General features: G+C 35.8%; 1 protein-coding gene across 7 annotated transcripts in view; it reads right to left on the bottom strand.

The window, feature by feature from the left end:
* The window catches only part of UNC13C (unc-13 homolog C), a 244,707-nt gene that overhangs the window by 176,289 nt on the left and 45,133 nt on the right, over positions 1-23,285 (bottom strand). Inside the window, exon 1 of one of the 7 annotated variants that reach the window (XM_075160107.1) lies at positions 2,005-5,129. The exons of 5 other annotated variants lie outside the window; for them this stretch is intronic. In XM_075160107.1, the coding sequence (XP_075016208.1) occupies positions 2,005-4,969 (2,965 nt within the window). In that variant the 5' untranslated portion in view covers positions 4,970-5,129. Of the gene's footprint in view, positions 1-2,004; positions 5,130-23,285 lie in introns of those variants that run through there. One more of the 7 variants, XM_075160106.1, reaches the window with a different exon arrangement.

Genomic DNA, 23,285 nt, shown 5'->3' with positions numbered 1-23,285 from the left:
ATGAAAGGCTGTTTGGTTGATAAGTATTGCCAGGTATGCTACAGGACCTGAAGATACATTTGTAACAAACCAGTTAGTGACTGCTGAGGCAGAATCCCTGAGTGAAACATGTCCTCCCTGTTGGTGTGGAAAACAGTGTGAAGAGAAAACGGGACTGCTACTCAAGAGTACATGCAGTGCATACTGTTTTCAGAATAGTCTGAGAAGTAGTCGTCTTGTAGCAGTTCATCTATAAATTCCCTTTAACCTCTTGCTGTATTCCCTTCTCCTTTATTTCAGTGGAAACAAAAATGGAGGTCCTAGTATGACATCTTATAACCATGCAGACACTTTATGCCCCATAGACTGCACCCAATAACACATTTTCGTAAACTGGCCTTGGGATAAGTTGGCTTCTCTGTAAATATAGTATAAGCAATGCTTCAGTAATTCAGAAGAAAAAATGTCAACAGACTAAGAGACTGAAAGAGGTCTTTCACCTGATGGGTTAAAGGAAGAACAAATACATTGAATTCATAGAATTGATCGTATGAGATGTAGCATCAAAGTTAGTTCTCATTTTCTAAAAGCCTACGTTATCTAATAACCTGTACAAATGTACAGACTTTAAATAGTGGAACCAGTTTGGTTTCACTATTTTGGATCTTCCCTGTGTGCTTTCTTTAATTAGGTCCTGAGACCTTTATATTCCTATTGTACAACAATGACTAGGTACAACAATGATTTGTCCTCCCCTCCCATGTCTTAGAAATCATTACAAAGTCATGAAAATACTAGCTATTGCTAGCTGTTTGAAGAAACTATCCAGTGTCTAATACAGTACTGTAAAAAAATACCTGCAAAATGCAAATCTACAACCTAGTGTCATTATTTGAATGTAAAAATAGACTTTAAAATAAACTTTCATATTAGCAATATTTAGTTGCTTGTGTAACATACTTTCAACTTCACTATATGTTTGTTGTAAAAGTAGTTGTCCATGTACAAAAGAAACTTTATAGTAGCTCAAGCTTTGGATGCTCTTTACTACTAAATACAATCTTTGGATAAGACACAATTCTTCATCTTTAAAATGAATGTATCAGATGATTATTTTTTCAAGGCAGGTAAAGAAAGCAAAGATTCAGTCAAGGTGACAATTACCATCTGGCTAGCTACGGTAATTATGTGCTTCCAATTAAATGCACATGCAATATTATAACGTCAGCATCACAGTGTATGTTAATATTGAAAATCACCATATTTGTGTATTACTAGAGGTATTAAAGCTATGTATATGACTGTCTGCTTTGAAGTCTGTTAACACAGAAGGTAAAGATCATGAATAAATCGGTGTCAACACCCTCTGTGAGTTAAGCTCCTTTCTACCACCTCTTCATACATGGATGCTACCATTTACACTTCTTTTCTCTTTCCTTCACACCCTTCTCTTCCCTTTTTTGGAGACTGACTACTTCTTTGAGGGCTTACTGGGAATACAACTAAGGACAGAATTAAAATCAGTTTAGACTTGCACTCTTACAAGTACGTAACAAGTTATAGGTTGCATACAGGATGCAGAACACTGCTCTTCAGGATGAATATAGAACCAACCACGCCTTGAAAACTGTTAAAGGAAGCACTGTAATATCTGAACACTCTGGATTACTCCTGTGAATACATTTATAAAGCTATAAGAAAACCAAGAACAGCGTAGTGCTTAGCTCTTTTTATAGGATTTAATCTTGTGTAATTTAATTTTCAAGTTACTGAAATTCAAAGCAATACAATTGCTTATAAACATGTTTGACTAAATATATTCAGAAAATTCCTTCAAAACAAATTTGTAAAATTTTAGCCTTTTGACTTCCATGGGACTATTTCACCCTATGAACAAAACCAGCCTTAAGCAGAATTTTTGTCACCAAACTCAATGGAAGCAGGATCAGGTACCATACAGAAATTAATGTCCAGCTCTAGTAAGAACAATGTTTTACTTAAAAGACAATATTAAAATACTATTACCTCCAGCAAGGATCTTCTCTTCCAAATCACTCATTTGTTTCTTGTATGCTTTTAAAGCAGCTTCTTTAAATGATGGTCGCATTCTTTTTTTCTTTGGAATTTCAGTAAGCATCTCTGGGACATTCTGATTTTCATCTTCCCTTACTTCTATGTCAGCAGCCGTGTCACTTTCAACTTCCAACACCTCTTCACTGACCACATTATCAAACTGTGTGTCATATTGCTCCTCTGGCAGTATTGCATATGGAGTTTCATATGAAGGCTGCCCCAGTTCATATTCTTGGACCTGCTCACTAGTTTCACTACTATTAGTTCTATTTTCTAGTTTAGCAAGGACTTGTTCCATTACTTCTACGTAGTCTGTTTCATTCTCACCAGGTGGTTCAATTAAGTCTTCCTCATACTCTGCTTTGTAGCAATAAGGCTCAGCATAAACATCAGAATCGAGTGTTGTACTTGATTCATTTGCAGTAGACTGAGATAAAGTTCTAAATCTTCCCATGAAAGATGATCCACTGTCTTCATACCCACTTAAACTTTGTGTACTTTTATTCCAGACTACTTCTAAAGCTGACTTAGCGCGTTGAAGTGTAGATCCAAATTTAGGAAAGCTGAAAGTCTTATCAGAAAGATCTATGCTTAATCGGCTATGCCACGATTTAGGAGCTGTTTCTTCCGAGTCGTCGCTTGGTAGTTCACTCTGACTTCGGTACATCATAGGCAATCTGTTTTGATTCTGATAAGGGGAGATAGAATTTGTTTCCTGATAATCATCATATTGACAAGTCCACTGACTTTGTGATTCACTATCAAGGCCTGGACATGATGGAGAAGTGCCATCAAGGGTAAAATCGTAGCTTTCCGTATCATACTGGAGGTCAGAACTTTGGCACTTTCCAAAATCTGTCTGTTGATCTGAAGGGCTGCTCATATCATACACAAAAACTTCCTGTGTGGATGAGTCTAGGCCCAAATCTGCCCCTTGTTCCAACTGATTCCAGTCTTTCCATGGGGAAAGATCTTCATGTAAAGAAAGCTGAGAATCACTATAGTGGCTTCTGTCTCCAGATGCACATATTATTCCATTGCTTACTCCACTGTCAACAGTTTCTGTGTTCTCTACTTCATTTTGCTCTGGATACTGTTGCATATCTTGGACAAAAGTCTGTTCCTGGGAACTACCATACCAGTTTGTAGAATCATCTTGCCTTCGCTGCCAGAGTTCTCGATCGGAGGAAGACAATAGTGAACTGCCATTTGTTCTGCTAAAATACTGATTTTCTGAAAAATCCTCAGAGTAAGACTGACACAATTTTGAGAAATCTGACTCTGAACGGCTAAGTTTTGGTGTTGCAAAATCATTCTGTAAATGCCATAGAGGAGTCATGTCTGAATAATAGGTCTTTGATTGTTTTTCCATGTCATCAAATTCTGGTGACTGATTGCCATAATTTCTTCTGATTGAAAAGGTGTTATTGTCAGCAGTTCTATTAAGGTCTTTAGTATTTGGGGACTCAATACTCCCCTTTGTAGTGCTTGTTTTTATTTGAAGTGCTGATTTAGATATCTTTGCATAACTATTCTTATTTATATCTGATTCCAAGTCTTTATCACTGTCAGGTGACTCCCAGTCATGCATTTTAGTTTTTGTCTCCACAGTTAAAGGCTTCATATCCATACTCTCATATGTCTGAGAGGAAGGTAGTCCTCTTTCTTTTTTGTCCTTCATGTCATGGGAAAATATATCTGTAGAAATTCCAATGCCAGTTCCCTTAAGTTTATAAGACTTTTTTAAAATCAAATCTCTTTGTTGTGATGACTCAAAGTAAACAAGAATGGGTCTTGGCTTTGCATTTGGACAGTCTCTTTGATGCCCCAGTCTTTGAGCAAACTCAATTTTAATAGTGCTTTGTGCCTCTGAGAACCCCATTTTATCTATTAATATTTTGTAAACTATGCTTTCAGTTTTTTCAAGCCTCTCTTCAGGCACATTTAGAAACCTAAGACTTGCTTTGTTTCCTGGATGACCTATCTGCTTAATGTAGTCGTGTATGTCCCGAGTTTCTCTTCTGGACTGTACAAATCCTGTTCGCAATTGTTCAATTTCATTTTGTACAACTTCTACACTACTAGAAATTTCATCAATTGATTGTTTCAGAGCATTAACATGCCCTCTTAATTCAGAGAGTTCTGTTTCAATTTGACTTATTCCCTGAAGCTCTTTAAAAATCATTTCCATAACATCATGGGTTTGACTAATACAACCTGTCGAACTAAAGCCAGGTTCAAGGGTATTTGATTTCTGGTGACGGCCAGTTCTGTCTAGAGATTTACTTCTTAAGCCCCATGTTTTCTTCCATGTACTTAGTTCCGAGTCTGATGAGACACATTCTTGGCTCTTCTTCCATTTCCTCAGTTTTCGTAAAGCTCCCAGCTTCAGCGTGTGTAAAGTGCGCTCTCCATCAGAACTTCCATCAGATGGTGCAAGGCTGCTTAAGCTTTTTCTGTTGCGTCTCACAGGCATTGTGTGTGACAAATATTCGTTTTTCTTGCTATTACTTTTTACTTCACTTAATGACTCAGAATATGAACTATCATTTGAAGACAGATCTTGAACTATATCTTCATTATTATTGTTTGTTACAAAAATTTGCTTTTGCAGTCCATTGGCAATAGCAACTCTGTAACTGAATGTTGGAGAAAGTGAAAATTCTCTATTACTTTCCTCTTCTTCAGTTGATAAGTTGCGAGCAGATGGACACTTGGCAATCTTTTTAACAGTGCTTTTTAAAGTATTTGAAAATTTTGGATTCTTTGTTTGTCCAATCTGAGTTAAATCTTGTTCCTTTTTGCTCTGACAACTCTCTTTCCTTTTTGTACTATTTCCCGATTTCTTTGTAAACATTCCTTTGCAAATCTTATATATGTAAGATGAGATCAGGCTCTTTAAGAGGGCAGAAACCATGGAGTGTAATTTATATTAAGCTGTTTCCACAAAACACATTTTTTGATCCAGACAAGTATTTGTATCTCCAACAGGATCATCAGCAAATATTTCATCAACAGAGACTATAGACATATAAACTACTGATGCTCTGGTATCATTTGACAGAAGAAAAAAAAAATCATCACACATCCGCTTGTTCGAAACCAAATCCTGAAGGGGTTTTGTATGGCTTGCAAAATCTCACTCTGTTGCACATGGCTTCTTGAAGTGTCTAAAAAGGAGGGAATGACATTACAATGGCTGCCAAACAAATTTATCATTCAATAATACTGATGTTGTTTTAACTGGGTTACAATGGAAACACAGAGCAGTTAAGTATTTATTTATACTTGCCCCGTAATAGTCTGAATAGAATTTTTCATGAACAATTGAAGCTGAAGGCAGTTCTACGCAAATATTTTTAAAATAAATGAATAAGCTATACTTATTTCCAGGCTTCTTTGTTCAGTTTAATTCTCTGACTTCAACTGAGATATTTGGCATTAATGCTGTCTGCTTTCTTTCAGAGTAACAACATTTCAATTTAGATCCATATGATATACAGCAGTGGTCAAAAAACTGACAGGGGAACAAGTTGTTACTAGCTAGTAAAATAGAAGTACAAAGGTCTCTCTTGGTTCATCTTTGGAGCAAGGTAGGATTCTCTGCAACAAATCAGTATTGTATCCATGAAGTACTGTTCTACCTTGAGCTTGAACTATGCACATGACTATGGTTTGAGAAACAGATGCTTTCTCTTCATACCAACTTTAACACGTTATGCTAAGTCAGGGCTTAAAGTGGGCATACCTCCTTGGTTTCTCTTCTTTAAGAAGGGGAAAAAAAAAACCCTATAGAAAATAACAGAAAATTATAATGCAACTGATGGAACATTCTCATCCAGGTTACTAAGTTTACATTGTTCTGGTCACAGAAAAAAAAATAAAGAACAACCTACACAAAACAAGAGGAAGAGGGAGAAATAAATATGATTTACAAGTCTCAGGACAAAAACAGGTGCCATTACAACAGGAAAGCAATTTGATCCAAAATATGGAAAAGTAAGAAAAGATTTCATGAGGTATCTGAAAGCTTCTATTCCATAAAACAAAAGCTTGTATTCCATAGAAATGTAGTCAATGCATTTTAAACATATAAATGTACTTTTTTGTACAGCATATAATTCACCTCATAGCTGCAGAATAAAAACAGGACAAATAGCTCAGAAAAATCCAACAAAGAAGTAGTTCTTAAAACGGCCGTTTCAGTTGCTAAACCACCTAAAAATTCTTTGGCAGAATAAGAAGTTTATTTAGATACAGGGTATATGAAGGGTTAAAACTTGCTCTGTGGTGTCTTAGGAGTAAAAGATATGAACTGTCCTCGTCTGCAAACAGCATGGCACTGTATGAAACATTATGGTCCCCTCACACACCTCAAGATCTGGTTTTTTCATTACAGAGTTTGTCTTCACTGACCTTGCTATTATACTCATGTTATGGTCAATAATAAACACTAACTACTGATTCTTACTGCAGCAGCAAAATGCACCATCTTGAATAGAGCCCAAGCAAAGCTGGTAAAAGCCTGGTTGGCTTCTGGAATGCTGGAACAGAGGATGTAAACAGACTTACTTCTTTTCCTGTTATAACAAAATTGGTATACAGCACAAGAGGGAGCAGAACAAGAATAGATAACATTCTTCATCCTTCCCAAAGTTGCTGCCTGTTATTTTATAAAAGGTGAAATATTTGTGGAACATGAATCACATTTTTAACATATATGCATCAGCATAGCTCTTGTGACTTCTTTTTCTTCCAGGCTTATGCCTGAAGTCAGAGTATTAAGAGTGAATTAAGAGCAAGCAATGTTTCGAAGCAAAAGAATGCTCAATGAGACTGCATGCAATTCTCAAGGCATGCAAATGGCATCTCTCAAAATATTACAAAGCTCTCACTAGAGCCAAGGCTGCCTTGTTTCCACATATTATTAGTATAGGAAAGAACCATCCTGGGACACTTTTCAATATCAAAGGCATGTTTCTAGAAGTAGAAACACTTGTTAACCGTTCAGCTCTTACATTGAATGTTTGTAACCATTTGTTGAACAAGATTTGAAGTGTGACTGCCTGCCTCCTCTGCCCACACGACCATAGCTTTTAAAGTGCCCTCTTATACAAATCTCGCTCAGATGACTTGGACATTCTTCTCATTGAAAAGACTTCAAACTAATAATGTATAAACAAGCTAGAAGGCTTGTTTACTGGCTCAGCCCACAAAACATCAAGAAATAATGAAGTTATCATTGGAATCTGGAACATTTCCATTCATTTTAAATAAGGTTTAATTCTTCTCTGTAGAAGAATCTTGATTTCATACTTAGCCACATATATGTTTTATCCAATGCCTAACCTATGCTTTTTATCAGAGATAATTGAAAGTATTATAAACAGCTGCAAATTCAGTACTCAATTTATTTAAACCCGGTTTCTGACAATGCCATAGTAAATGAAAAGTTGTACTGTTACAAACACACAGAGATCTGCTAAATGGAGCAGATTTATGTTCTCTCATGCGAGTTCCATTCCATCTCAGCTGTATTAGTCATATGATCTGTTCATCAGTTTACAGCCTACCATTGCTCTGTCAAATACTCATTTTCTAAAATTGTATATCTACACATGGAATCAAGTTTGAGTCATTATAGGTCTCATCCATTTCTTTTTGTAAAGATTTGCATTGGCTTGCTCTTACCATTTTAAATCCGTGTAGGTTAAAACTCTAGGAAATAAGGAACAGTCTTTTGAGAAGCACATAGGACTAAGTCCATTATTTGAATGAGCTGCAAGTCGTCATTCAGTGATTTTCTGGATTTATCCAGGTCTCCCAATAAACCATCATGACCCCATTTTTTATTTTCATTTTGCTTGTTTATTGACTTAAATCAATTTATATGATAAAATTGAACACAGATGGGTTAACCCATTCTAAGCATAAGGAATCAAGTTGAAATGTTACACCAGTAAAGTACAGACTGTATGCTAGATGGTTATAGAGCAGGAAACTGGAAAGTGTTATGGATTGAAAGATTAGAAATAAAAGAAATGGTTAATGGGTTCCTTCTGTAAAGAAAGGACACAATGACATTTCCTTCAACTTTTTACCCATAGCAAGTCTGAATACAGACTTTTGTCAATCAACTTCATAGTGAACAGGTAGCTTGGACTGATTTCAAGGATACTGTTGATAATAAAGCATTGTCAAAATAAAACTTGTCAGTTGGAAGCATCAGGTATAAAGGATCTTATTCCCAAGTCTAAAACTAACGTGTCAGGTAGAAGGGGGGTGGAATGGGCCGGGTTAAGCATGATAGATTTTTAAATAATGCAAGCAATGTATTTTAGTTACATGTCTTAACACCAGATCCTCATAGATTCCCAATTTTTTTTTTCATTTTATCAAATCCAGCTGTCTATTTTTATAAAGAAAGAAAATGGGATCTTTTTTAAAAAAATAATTTCAGTGTTTAAAAAGAACAGCTAGATCACTGCTGACCTTCTGTTCGGATGCCAGTAAATGATGCTGTAGAGCAGCAGCCCTCTCCATTCAGAGGTAGCTTTGTAGATGCAGATGGTCCCCCCAAAAAAGCAAGAAACAGGCAGAACCATAGCCCTGCTTAACCTTTACACTATTAATCAATTACAAGGAGCCTGCGTGTATTGGAAGGGGACAGGGAAGGTGATGAGACTAAAGTGCAGTCTCCCCCTGCAAAAAGGCATACGGCAGTTCATGTTCACAACACCAAGACATTAGGGGAAAACAAAACAAAACAAGTCTTTTTCTGCATCAATACCACTCTGCAGTACTGCCAAAGTAGTCAGTACTGCCTCTAGGCAGCAACATCTATTTGTGATATGCAAAATGCTTCACAGAAATGAATTAATCACACATGACAAACAAAATACAAACAATCCCATTTGCAGCCACAGAAACTGAGGCTGAGAGAGGTTCTCTTACTATCAGGAACATAAGGAATCAATAACAGAATAACTAGAATTCAGATCTACAAATTTCACAAGTATGGTCTTTGACCAGTCTTATCGTAAAGTTATCCTCACATGACTCTACTTACCGTCAGTGTATGGCTGTTGGGCAAAATGTATGCTACCTTTCTTTAGACAAGCATAACTATGTATACTCCAGATTGCTTCATTAATTTACTATAACAGTAGCATTATACTGACAATCATCTCAGATGACCCAATTCAGAAGAACTTAATTTGGAACAATTATCTGCTCCTTTATATTCTTCTTACATTCTCCTTATATTCTTAAATACTGATATTTTTGACTTGTGTTATTGGTGAGTCTCTCAAGGTAAAGTGATACTCATCTTAATACTGCACATGCTACATAGATGACCTGCCTGCAGACCCTCGCCAAGACAAGGACAACAGCAAGAAAGTAGTTCTGCTTTCTCTTTTGGATAATTACTCTTTGTTCCAGAAATTCCTCAGGTTTTCACCAACAGAGTTTTGCCCTATCCTATCACTCCCTCCAACATTCACATGAGAGCATGGAGTGCTATCAGCACTCTCTCCTTTTGGTTAGAAATCTATTCCTATTGTCCATCAATATCATTTGGAAAGTTCACTGTATCTGCTTATTTATCTGGTGATATTTCTTTATGGATCCTGCTATTAATGTATCTAACCACCATTAAGCATGTTGCCTTTCTATTTATGGGCAATGTTACCAATAAAACTAACCACCAAACTGCTGTTTCAAACCCCAGCCTAAAGAGGCTACAATCTGCTTATTTTTTAACCCACAAGGCCTACTGCTGTCCGGAAGAGCTTGCACATATGCTCAAGTACACTATGGAATCCAATCTAAATATTTAACAGTCATACTGCAAGACCGGTCATTCATAGCTGTTACTTTACTTATCTGTTCTTCCAGCATACAACTTAAGTTTAAGCATAACAACAGATGCAAGTAGCACATGCTTAAAACTGACTTTGGCTCATTGCGATTTAGAACAGCATCTGAAACAGAAACCATATATAGAACTTTGTCTATTAGCGAATTAACTCTGTGGTTTAACCGTTATTTGCAATTAAACTATTTTATGATATATAGAAGCATATTGTCTTCAGGATAGCTTAGAAGAAAATGTAAATTCCCAGCTAGCTAGGATGAGTAATTATTCTGGAGAGAGAAGTCGTTTTCACTGCTTCCCTACTGTTACGACCACTATGGGAAAAGACAGGATTTTTTTTCCCCAGAGTCAAAGATGTTTTTTCCTCAATTACTGTTGAAGACAGACATGAGTTGAAAAAAATACACACTCTTATTTTGCAACGATTTTTCTTTTTTAGTTACACTATTCTATACCTTTGTCCGTATTCGTAATATTCGCATTTCTCTCTGAGAAGTCTCGTTACAGCAACAGTGAGGCTAAACTTGCCAATCAATTGTTTATGAACTACTAATGAAATTGTTGAAGACCTTTAGAAGACTATTTATTTCTTTAGAAACAATTGTGTAGTATGGTATTTATATTACAAATATGAAAATTATATTTGAAACAATTGTCCTTAAAGGACAATGGCCTTGACTAGAACTAAAAACAAAAGGAAGAGATTTGTCAAATAAAGTAGATTAATACTTAAATGTAAAGAGCTTTTGAACAGATTCCTAAAGTCAAAATGTGCTCCATTTGGAGAGCAGTAGACAGCTTAGTATAGTGTAGTTGAATATATTAATGCACACAAGGGTTAAGAGACTGCAGATGATTTGGAGCACAGCTTCAATATTATTTGGCAAAATGTACTAACCTTTTTTTCTTTAATGTTTGTAGTTGTTTCCTCAACTTTTTAAATGAAAAGAAGAAAACAGAGAGACTGTAGTGTATAAAGAAGGCAGCAATAGTGAACCTGAGAGTCCTTTTCCACCCTTTTACAGCTGTATATATGATGTATGCTGTCCTATATAAACTTATTTTCACTCAATGTTCTCACTTCAAAAGCTTCTAAGATTTAGAGATAATTCCACTTAATAGTCCATTCCTATTTAATGCAGGCTACAAAAGGAATGGAAAACCCAGAGAAGGAAAAGTTATTTGCTGACAATATGGAGATAATTGCATTACCAAATCAGTACCAGGTATATTAGCTTCTAAGTATGAGTTAGAATATTACATGCATGCTATTATGTCAGATTACCACAAATATACAAAAGATTTACTGTATAGAGTACAGAATAATCAGAACCTATTTAATGCCTTTAAAAAATAGAAAGCATCAACATGCATTTGACCAAATCCCAGCTCTGTCCTTAATTTCATCTTTGTTTTTAATTAGGAGTTTCCTTTAGAGCATTATACCCTGAGAGCCCAAGTGATTTAATTTACACTGAAGCATAACACATATGCAGAGGATATATTTACAGTATACTGAGTATTCAAAGTCTCATATAATACTAACATTTCAAACTTTTCAGCAACTTTAAACAATCTCTATAGTCATTCCATAAGAAAATATAACAAAAATCCCTCAATTTTCTTCCAGGTATAGAATTTTAATCCTCTAATTGTCCTGGCCTGAACCTTGGGATGGGCGATTCTCTGCCCTGAATCAGATCTCTTTTGGACAGAGACCACCATGGAATCTGTGATCATGTGTGCACTCTATATAACACAGATTATTTTAGAGACCTGAGATTTTTTTTGTTTGTTGGTTTTTGGGGGGATTTTTTTTTTTAAAACTACTTAAAAAAATTATGTGTGAAATGTTTAGATTAAGGGAACAACTTTAAATGGGCAAAATGTAACTTGTAAGCCCTCTGGATTCCATCCTTCCCCCACAAAAAGGTTTTAAATATTTTCTAAAATGTAGTTAACTAATAATTCCATTAAATTTTTAAAACACAAAAGTATGAAGAGGACAGTTTTTGATAAAGAGGTCTTTCATTCAATAATCAGTAGCAATCATCTGTGACATTTACATTTGAAAAAAGCCACAAGCACAAACCACTACAACTCCTGTTGACAGCAACATGCACTAGGATGAGTAGGCACACACAGATAGGAGCCATACTTGCTAAACACCTGAAATGACATTCATTGATAAGAATGGTAGATATGAAACATAATTTCAAATTTGCTGCAAAAATTTTATAAGGAAAAATTCTCTGCTTTCTTTGCTTCAATATACTGACAACTATGGAGTGATACTATTTCCACCTGAAAGTAAGAACCTCTGCTTCAGAGCTATCAACCTAATTGAATGACACAGACAAGATGAGAAAAACAAAACCTGTACAAGAACCTTCTTAGGTGCCAAAGAATTTTTATGCTTCAGAGCTTCTGTTTTACTGTAGTGGTCTCACAAGGCGCACTCTAATATACTACTTCATTCTTCCTAGATTTTCACAACACTACAGTTAAAAGAAAATTTGGAATTTTCAGTCCTCCTTGATACTTTAATAAATTGGGAGATATTCTGAGCTATCAGTCTTCTCCTCCTTGATAATACTCTGGAATCCCAGTACTTCACCTGTGATTTCCTATGTGTTTCCACAGCAATATATAGTCATTATGATAATGTTGTGCTGACATCACTGCAGGAACAAGCAAATGATATAGTGACAGAAAACCTTTACACAACTCTCTTCAGGTTGTGTAAATTCCACTGAAATAAACTCATTTATCTTGCATCATGACTTCTTGTTATATGAAAGGTCTTTGGGATGACAGTTAACCATAATTTCTATCATAATATCCTTTACAAAAGTAATTTATGATGAACAGAAGATGTTTTAACCTTAAATACTACTTTTCACTCTTCTTAATGCTTTTTGACTAAACAGCATTCTCTCAACACTTTTCTCAGTACGTCAATTTATATGGTAAGAATTAGCACTGATTTTTAGAACACTCAAATGTGTCAAGTAACCTTACATTTTCAATGCCAAATCATAGTTGTGCATTACACTAAATAAAGGCATCTATTCTATATAATCACTGACGCTTCATTCAGGAAACAAGGATTGTATCACCTCCTCTGTGAAAAATAACTACAACTTTATGATCAGAGTTTATTTTCACATAAGAAAGCAATTAAATAATGTTACACCAATGAATGCTTTTAAGGCACAAGAATTCCTGTCAGTCAAGGGTTAACATCAGTATTAAGATGCTGGAACTGATCTTAACCCTTTTTGTATCAACATGTTATAAAAATAAATCTTACTTAAAGCTAGACTGCATTCAAATTAGAAATGCAACAGAATGTTTTAAGAGATTTCAGGACTAGTGAACAATCAGATGAGCATTATTTTTAATGTCTGAAATGTTTTAAATACATGTTTACTAGACATGCCCATTATAAGACAACAATTAGTGTCCTTAGTTTAACAGCACATAGCTTTATGTTCTATTTCACTTATTACATACAATCAGTAGTCTGTTGAAAGAAAATATTATTAATAAGACAAAAAATGCAATAGGACCCAGGTGACTAAAGAAAGTTGGGGGTTAATGAACACAGTCAGGTTTTTATATCTGCATAATTCTTCCTCTTAAAGCAAAATGAACCATCAATCTCATAGTAAGAAATTAGTTTCAGCTACTATTACTTGGCCTCTGGAATTGCAGAAGGCAAAATACTAATGTTATCTTCTTGAACCTAAAAACATTAAATAGGGGGTTTTTTAGGTTGTGGATTGGGGGAGGTACATGAGAGAGGGTATTCTAACACATAGGTTTAGCTGTGGAACAGAATCAAGCATGTATTCTAAGCGAGCTGCCTCTTCAAAAGAGAGCTGCAGGGTGTTCATCTTGAAGATTAATCAAGATCCAGAAATACATAAGCATCTGTAAAGCTCAATTTATTACTAATCCTATAATGAACTAGGAAAAAGTACTGGCAGATATAAACAAAACATACTATATTTTCACCATATATTCGTATATCTGAATTATTTAATTTATCTTTTTATACCAATTAAAATGTTCCAACTCATTGTGAAATCAAATACTATACTGTCTTACTCAACTTATATTGTGAACTTACCAACATTACAAAATAACCCCCCCACTTTTTAATGAAGTGTTGATTCTTAAGTCCACAAGCCCAGACAGTTTCATCAACATTATAGCATTAGAAAGCAAATCAGTTACAAATCAATGCATTGCTTTAGCTAGAACAGCGGGAGGTACATTCAGAATGAAAATAAGGAAAGGAAACAAAGGAAACAGAAAAATATATGTAGACTAGATACAAAAATACAAAGAGGATACATACCTGGATCAAATTCTTCTTAAAAATAAAATACAAATTACATACCACCATCTTTATATTATTTTCCATTTATGCAGAAATACTGTACACAACTCCATTACTATTTTGCTGTTCTTCCTTCAGCCTTAAAAACGGTACAATACAACATGAGGCTGCCTCTCAGTGATTCAACTCAAGTGCAGTCAGGCATGCTGTTAGTCCGCAAACGGTATCTGTTCTAAATTCCACTGTATTCCCTAGGCAGCATTAAATGGTTTTTTTTGACTCCCTTTCCCGTTTTTTTTTCCCCTCCTACAACTTGTGCTAACAGCTAAGAGTAATCATGGTGTTAGCTACTAATTCATTCTGCAGCTCAGCTTTATTTCTCCTCTATAATAGCAAAACGGGAGTCAGTGTCCTACTCCTGCTCAAATACAACATCAACATGAAAGAACTGTAACCATCCTGGTGTTTTATGTGCTGGTAACTTCACCCGCTGCCGTTTTCTCCTGCCACCGCTTCTGAATGCAGTACTCGCTGCAATAGCCACAGCCCTCCTGCGTGGAAGGCAGCCCCTCTGCTTCACAGATAGAGTAAAACAGGCTTATTGGGAACCCTTGCTCACAGAAACAACACATGCAGTGCATCATGAGAGCTAGCAGGTGCATCAGTGGCCACAAGGATAACAGTGTGAGATAGTATCTCTTGCTTGGTAGGGCCGTGTTTCACCTAACCTTTTATTTATCAGTCTGACATGATCCAGAGAAACAATTGTATAGCTATTTCTTTCTGTAGTGCTTTCATCAACAGCTGATCATTTCTGGTAGTGAATCTGCTAAATACATTCATAACTATTATCATTCCATGATTATTTAAGGATGCTCCAGATAATAAGAAGCATATCACTCTGTTTTCCATGAAAAGCATTTTGTATGTTCCCAATTAATACCTAGACAGTAGGACTCAGTCATTTGTTTACTGGGATTCAAATAGCAGAATGGATTATTATTGTGCATGCAGTAAGTAAATTATCCTGTACAGAAGACAATGGGTGTTTTTTCAAATGTTAACTGATTTAACAGTGTGTGTAAGGCCACATTCAGCCTTACATATATTGAAGATATATTTAAAACTCTGACACATGAAGAACTACAGAAATACATTTAGAATGATCCTATATAAAACCATTCTACATACAAAGTATACACATAATCTAAGTGTGAAAGTTTCACAAAACACATGTACATGCATAAAACCACAGGTATACTATCATCCCCTTTAATCTTGGGAAATAGCAGCCCTGAAGGGCCATATAAAATACTAATTTTTCAGCTAGTAAATTATGTATGTTTCCTGTATAAAAATAAGCAAAACTTTGGACTTTCTGGTAATAGCTGACACATTTATAACAGAGAAGCTTGTAATTCCGTTATTTACTTCAAAAATATATTGAGAATACCTTGATTAAAAGGCAGCACTTAAAAGTATTTAACAATTTCTAGTAATGCTTATTTAAAGCTTATTGGTTGTAGCTTTCACTTTCTGCAATCCTTGTATTATTGTTAGTAATGAGATGTTGGGATAAAATGCTTTTTAAGTACAGTTTATAAATGGAACCGTTCTAGAATAAAAATCTCTTACATACAGTGGTAAAATTAATATTTTGGATTATATATCCAAAATCATTGTATCATTTTAAAAATAATTATGGACCATCATATTTATTGTGTCCTGTTGAAATGAATGCAACCTATAAATACTCCATTAATTAGATTTACAGTTAAGAACCAGATGAATGAATGTTTCATTATTCAAATCTTATTGTAGTTATTAGCCTGTGGCAATTACTTAATATTCTGTCTAAACTTAAACAAATTGATGCTTCAAATCTGCCACGTTGCATGCCAACAAAGAATACAATAAAACTTTTATATAAGTGCACAATAGGAAATATTCCACTAGTATCAATACTCAGTGATATAGTCCTAATTACATGAGATGTACCAATAATGCCTCTCAAAATCAACAGGACTGCTCATGTAAGGGTTAAAAAAAAAAAAGAAAAATAAGGCAGCCTAATCAAGCATGGCCACCCACAGTAGATACACACCTACAACAGAAATAAATTGGGTTTTTACCAAGATTAAGCAAATGGTCTTGAGACTACCGACAGTAAAACCAGTAAATATTGGGAATGTTTTGCAAAAATACAAGGTTTTGTCATTTAATAAAAAAATGTTTGCAAATGTTAACTCATAACACTTAGATTAATGTTGTCATCTTCAAGCAAGTTGCTAAGTATTGACCCTGTTTATACTAATCTGTTATGTTACCAGATGTTGAATGTTTCAGTTGGAAACCACTTATTTGATAGCCCAGCATAAGCAAGGAATTTTGCTCTGCCAGATGTATCATTCAATTGATATTTAAGAATGAAAAACAAAAACAACGAGAACAAAAACAGTCCAAAGACCTTCAGAACTAATTATGAATTATCTACCCTGGAATTAAAATTACATTAGAACTTGCCCAAGCCAGCAAAATGCTGACTTTGCTTGTAATGATACTGACCAATCAAGAATCTAGTTTCATCTACAAATACATACGAATCACTTGCAACTGGAGTTACCCAAATTCATCTTCACAGCAAAGTTATATTGTACCTCTGTTCACGTGATCCTCACATAGGTATGATGTTAAGAACTTTCTATAGTAAATATATGAGCAGAGGTTTTCATTCTGTATGGTAGCTAAAATTCTCACAGTTCTGGTAGCCCAGATACTTGTAAGCCAATGAAATGAAACTACTGTGCATCTTAAAAAGGCATCCATGTCAGCCTTCAATAAACTAACACAAAGGAGCAGTTTGCACACCTGGGCCGTTTGCAGTGTTGTGGTTACTTGCCAGTAATCTCACGTGTTGTTGAAGCTGGCCTTAAAGAACCACAGCTTTAAGGGTTCACACTGATTGTACTTCACAAACACAGCGTTAAAGACACAACTCCCACACGTGGAAGGAACAGGAGAAATACAGACCACGTACAGAGATGTTGCAATTTGTTACACAATTCTAGCCAATCCCTGTATCTTAATGGAGGAAAACAACAAAACCCCACCAAAACCAAACACCACCACCCGCCTCCCTGGCCAAAAAAAACCCCAAACCGCACCCCAAGCAAAAAAACCAAACCCCAATGGGCAGCTATAAGCCTTCAGGGAGAGAACAACTATTCTGTGTGCCTATTTCCAGGATTATGCGACCATGACTTTCAGAGATGATTCTTGGAATTCTTAGGAATAAAAGTCAGTCCAGTGAAAATATTTCAATAATTTCCATCACTATTTTTAAGTAAAAAAAAACAGTGTTAAATAACATATAACTATTATAGATATTATTTGACTATTTTTATTGTTTAATACTTACATTGAAATGGTGACAATTATAAACTGATGGAACAATTTAGAAGTAATTTATATTTCATGGTGGATTTCAGCCTGAAAGTTGGAAAAGCTGTCACAGAACTAAGCTACCTTTCTCCCACCCCCCGGTCTGCTTAAGGGGTGGATATTTCTTCCCTTTCATTAGAGAAAGGCAGTAACTGTGTCAGTTCTTAAATCTAATCAATCAGTTCTTAAATCATAACATTCTGACCTAATCAGAGATGTTCAGATCGGGGGGGTGCGAGACTGGCAAGAGCAGAAAGGAAGTTTCTCTCGTCAGTCCCTCTCTGAAGCCATGCCAGCTGCTCTTAGGGGTGCACAGAACACCCCGCTCCCCCGGACGGGCGGGCGGCACCGACCGCGCCTCGGGCGCCGTTGCGGCGGGGGGGGGGGCGGGGCAGTGCGGCCATGCCGCTCCCAGCGCGCCCCCTGCTGGCGGCTCCGCGGCCTCGCCCGGCTGCCACCGAGCAGGGGACGTTGTGGCACGCAAGTGTTGTGGGTGCTATGGATTTCAAATAAGGTGGCTATATCATCTAAGATAGCGACACTGAACTGAAGGAGGGGATCACATTGCTGTTACTGAGTTTTGTTTTAACCTATGGAATGTTCTTACGTCTACAGCTCAATAGAATTTCTAGTCTATTAAAAAGAAAATGTATAGAATACAGCATCCCCACGCCCCTTTTTTTTTTGGAAGGACACACAGAGTTTTAAAGACATTCTTCTTCATAGAAGATTTTTTTTTCTATACAATGATTATTTTCTTTACTGAAAGCTCAGTGTTTTCTTCTAAAAAGAAGACTTGGTAATAAGAGGGGAAAAGAGAAAATAACTATTCATGAGATACAAATCTTGATATTTCGTAAGTGCATGGAATCCATCTCTGAGCTGTTTTAGATTTTACTTCAGATGACCATGATAAGTGTTTTGGAGTTTCTGAAGTTATGAAGGCTAAGGCCACTTCTTATTCCGCACTAAACCTTTTCCAAACACTGTTTCCTTAAACCAATTGCTAGGTTTATAAAATTACGCAGTTTGAATTCCGTTAAGTGAAGTAAAACCACTTTTGAGATTTTTTAATAGCAGTTAACAGGGAACAGGCAAACAATTTAAAAACATGATAATGGCTTCTTGCCAGCTGCAATGCAAACAAAACTTGGCCCTGATTTCAGAAGGAATCACAAGATGGGATCACAGTGAAAAGCAAATCCAGGGGTGGGTGGGAAGCCCAACAAAAACTTTAAAAAAAAAAAAATCAAGAAAGGCCAATAAGTAAGCATATTTCAGGAGGAAAAAGGGAGCTTTCTCCCCATCCAGATATATCAAGCACCCAAAGTCATAATGTTATGCATTTGAAGTGGTAACTTAAGAACAACATACGTTACTCCTGAAATTTAATCCTCCTATTTTGTTCTTTCCTTATGATTATTTTGTTCATTGTTGCCCTCTTAGAATGTGTTCATTCTAGAGACTATTTGATTTTCTTATCTAGGAAAGTAGAATGTTTGCTAAAATTTTTTTTAAAATCAAGAATCTGACTCAGTTGCCACTTCTCATGTAAGAAACTGTTTTTAGTTTGATGCTTTGCTTTCTATTATTGTCCCTTTATGTTTTGCCATAATTACAACATTTTCTGCAGTAACTGATCTCTTACAGATACTACTATTAAAGCATTAAACTCTTCATTAATCACAGAAAAGATAGTATTTCTCTTTCTAAATATTAAACCAGACTACTGTTCTACTTAAACTGTGTCTGATTCTGGAAGAAAACACCAAAAGTGTCAGCAGAATATGAATCTTCATTATTCTTCCACATCCACAATATAACTAACCAATTGTGCAACTTTGTACTTTATGCAGAATAATATGCTTATCTTTACAGAAATTAACGTAAAATGGTCAAGGACTCACATAAGCATTATATTTCAGGAATATTCTTACTTTTTTTTTCCTTTTGTCTAAAATTGTCAATTATCAGCTTCATTATGCAAATACTTATTTTTACTCTCTTAAAATTATGTATAAACTTATTACTGGTGCTATTGACAGGAAAGTATAATGAACTCAGAGTAACATAATTTGCCTGCTTTTTCACACTTGCCCCATTATACAAGTCAATTTTTATTAGTCCCTCTTAAAAGTAATTTATTTCTATTGATTCTTTACATCTTGGTTCCAGACAAAATAACCCTTACAATATGCAAGTGCTGCCTCAGATCTAACTATATGCATTAGACTTCCCTGGATCTTTCCTGTCTCAGGTCTATCAATGTATGCATTCTAGTCCCAGCTGAGGAACCGATTGTTATCTTCAGCCTGGGGGTTCAAGTTTCTTTGATCCAAGGTCTCCTCAAATGCAGTACAGGTATAGCTGAGCTTTACTGAGAAAGCTGTAATTATGATGTGAGTAAGACAAGAAGGGTGGGCAGGGAAACCAAATAAAAAAAAAGGGGGGGGGGGGATGTTAGCAGCTCAAGGATTTCAGAGGTAACATACTGATATGGAAAGCTATAAAAGGGGAGAGCGGGGAGGAAAGAGAATCTGAGGATGGCAATTCAATATTAGCAAGGATCAGCCCATTTCAAAGACTGGCAGAGAGACCCCTTCCCTGCTTTCCCAGCCCAGTCAAACATGAAAATAAAACAGAAACACTTGGTCTTATGAGGGTGCTGCACATATCAATGATTAGCCTAGTAACTTCCTAATCCTAGCTTTCTGTTGTTCATATTAAGAAATAAATAGTTGTTCTGGACTCTTAAGTTACATTTATCCTGCTTGCAGAGTCTCTTTTTATATGGTAAAGCTCATTGGAACAAAAGTGATCTAGTGAGGGAGAGTAACAGCATCTCCATTCCACACAACCCTCAGACATAAACTTAAATTCAAGTATATACTTAACAGCACTACTAACAGCACTAATTAAGAGTCATCTTGAGGCTTGCCATGAGGGGCAGCAGCATGGAAAGATTCAGCAATAAAGAGCACACCACCAAATGGAAAAGAAAAATTTCTTTGGTAGTGAATTAAAACAACGAACCCCACTAATTTGAAAATGGGTAAGGAGGGTAGATCACAAGAAAGATCCATAATGATGAATTAGGAACTCTAAGGCAGATGCTGCAAAGATTCTAGAAGCTGAATGCTTGCAACAATCCTGCTCCCAGTGCTACGGCTGCCAGAGCAAAAGGTTATGTCATTTATCATAAACCTGTAAGCAAGGTAATTTGCTCTCCAGGATCTCATTTTTCCCTGAGCCTTCTCTCTCTAGCTTAGATTCCATCAATAACATTCATTAGCTTTTCAGTGTATGACCTGTCATTCTCTTTGCCAGGATTCTGAGTTCATCAGTGCTCCATTCTTGGCTGCTCTCAGCTCTTTCCTATCCTAGATCTCCCACTGATATGATTGCTGGTTGTCCCAGTATTTCTCTCCCCTCACCCTAGGACTTCTTTCCCTTTCTTGCCATCATGAGAGGTACTCTGCCATCATAATCCTTATAATTAACAACCCCAACTTCCTCTAACTTAATGGATTCTTGCCTTCACAATTCTAACTATTTGTCTTCAGTATCTTCACTGCATTCCAAAAGCCAGTTTTTGCCTCCACAGAATGGTGCCCTTAAAGGACGGCCCAGCTGATTCATTCTAACTGGCTTATTTTTCCTGTTTATGTGAAACACCATTCTCACTTGTAAACTTTCTCTGATAAGAACTCTGTTGAGTTTCTCAGTCTTCCAAGCATTGCCTCAAATGTTCACAAAACGCTCTATAATTCAATTACAAATATGCTCCAGGAGCAGTATAATTCTATAGCACATTGACTTAGCCACAGGCTACCAATAAAACCAGTAATAAATCATTTAACATGAGCCCAAAGACAACCTGCAAAACGCTATAACATGGTTACTCGAAATAGATATTGAAACAGGAGAAAGGGAAAGAATGTTACAATGGTCCCTTTTTGAACTTTGAAGCAAAGGAGAGAATTGAAGTTTAATTGTGGAAGAGAGTATGTTACATTCCTGTTTGTTGATTTTTTTTTTATGACAGTCAAGAGAGAAAGCTTAGGTTTCTCACCGTCTATTGTGAATGATGATATTTCACTTTTTGAAGAGGAAAGCAAAGTGGTAATCCTTTTTCTGACCTTGCCTAACAGAATCCTCAAATAATGGTGCAGCAGCTCATAAAGGTTTCCTCCCAGGGTCTATCGTTCTTAATACCTTCAATTAACTGAAGAAAGCAATTTTTAACTTTCATATCGATTTAAAGGAGGGGGTGGGGGAAATAAATCATAAAACACCTAAACTCACAATACCGTTTAAGTTAAAATAAGCCTTCAAATAAGTTAACTGTAGCTTTTTTCAGATAAAAGACATCTCCATTTTCTTTTCTTCAAAATTCTATTGACTTTTTCATACATTTTCCCCAAGAAACTTTCAGAGGAAGTAATTCCATAAAAAAACCAAATATGCTAGTGAATTTATTAAAAAGATAGGAAATAAAGAAACAAAAGCAGTTCTTTCATCAAAGTTGAGGTAAGTGTGATTTTTTCTTTTTACATAGTATATATCCTGCACAAAAGCCATGAGACATGGAAGACAAGGTGGTGGAATAAATTTTAACTTAAAACATAATCCAATTATAATTAACCTGTGCTAGATAATTTAGCAACAGGGCAGCATAAAACTTGCAATTGCTTCCTACAACTAGCAGCTATATTGCTTTTTACGACTTTCCTTCCTGCCTCTGATAATGAGAGTTGTTATCCTGACCTATTAGCTGAATTTCTAATCCATTATATCTTCTTAGGACCATGTATTCCAGGCTGCAATCAGGATGAAGTCATGTATGATTTTTGAAGCCACGAATGAAGATGAATCAATCTCACATGATCTCTTTGAGGAAATAATTGATGCTATTTGCAAGCATTGTACTCCTTGCTGTGTGTTTAGTGACCACAACACAGATGAGATACATTCTTAAACTTCCACCTTTATCAGTGAATCACCTTTTGTCAAAGTAAACTTTCCAAATATCACTTTTTGAAAGCTTCAAGGGCAACTATGAATTGATCTTAGAACTGTTAGTCCAATCTCCCCACGTTGACCTTTTTACCTTCTTCATGTAAACTCAAACAGTTCAGACACAAAATAGTCCACATCATTTGTACCATAGAAGTAGAACTGCTTGATATAACCAATCAATAATTTTCTTCACATAATTAATTACAAAAAAGAGTGATGCATAAAGAAAAGACATCCCAGAAAGTCAGCTGTTTTGAGCTTCCTCATAACACCAATTAACATTCTAAACCATTGACAAAATGTCTTAAAGTTGACAAACTTGCACTAATATTAAATTCACTTAATTGAAAAGAAAGTGCACGTCAACATTTCTTTGCTTTCAATTTGTCAGTTTGTCACTTTCTGTTTAAATATTTCACCTTTGAAATATTCACAAAACTTTAAGAAATGCAGCTTGTTTGCTGACAGTCATTTAGCCCAATCAATATGCTGATTGTCACTTGAACACTATGATTACTTTTGAATTTCATCAGGATACAAAACATC

This window comes from Calonectris borealis, chromosome 11 (assembly GCF_964195595.1).
Source record: "Calonectris borealis chromosome 11, bCalBor7.hap1.2, whole genome shotgun sequence".
In the NCBI taxonomy this organism is placed as follows: domain Eukaryota; kingdom Metazoa; phylum Chordata; class Aves; order Procellariiformes; family Procellariidae; genus Calonectris; species Calonectris borealis.
Note: the sequence above shows the minus strand (reverse complement) of the source record. Positions and strands in the feature narration are given on the sequence as shown.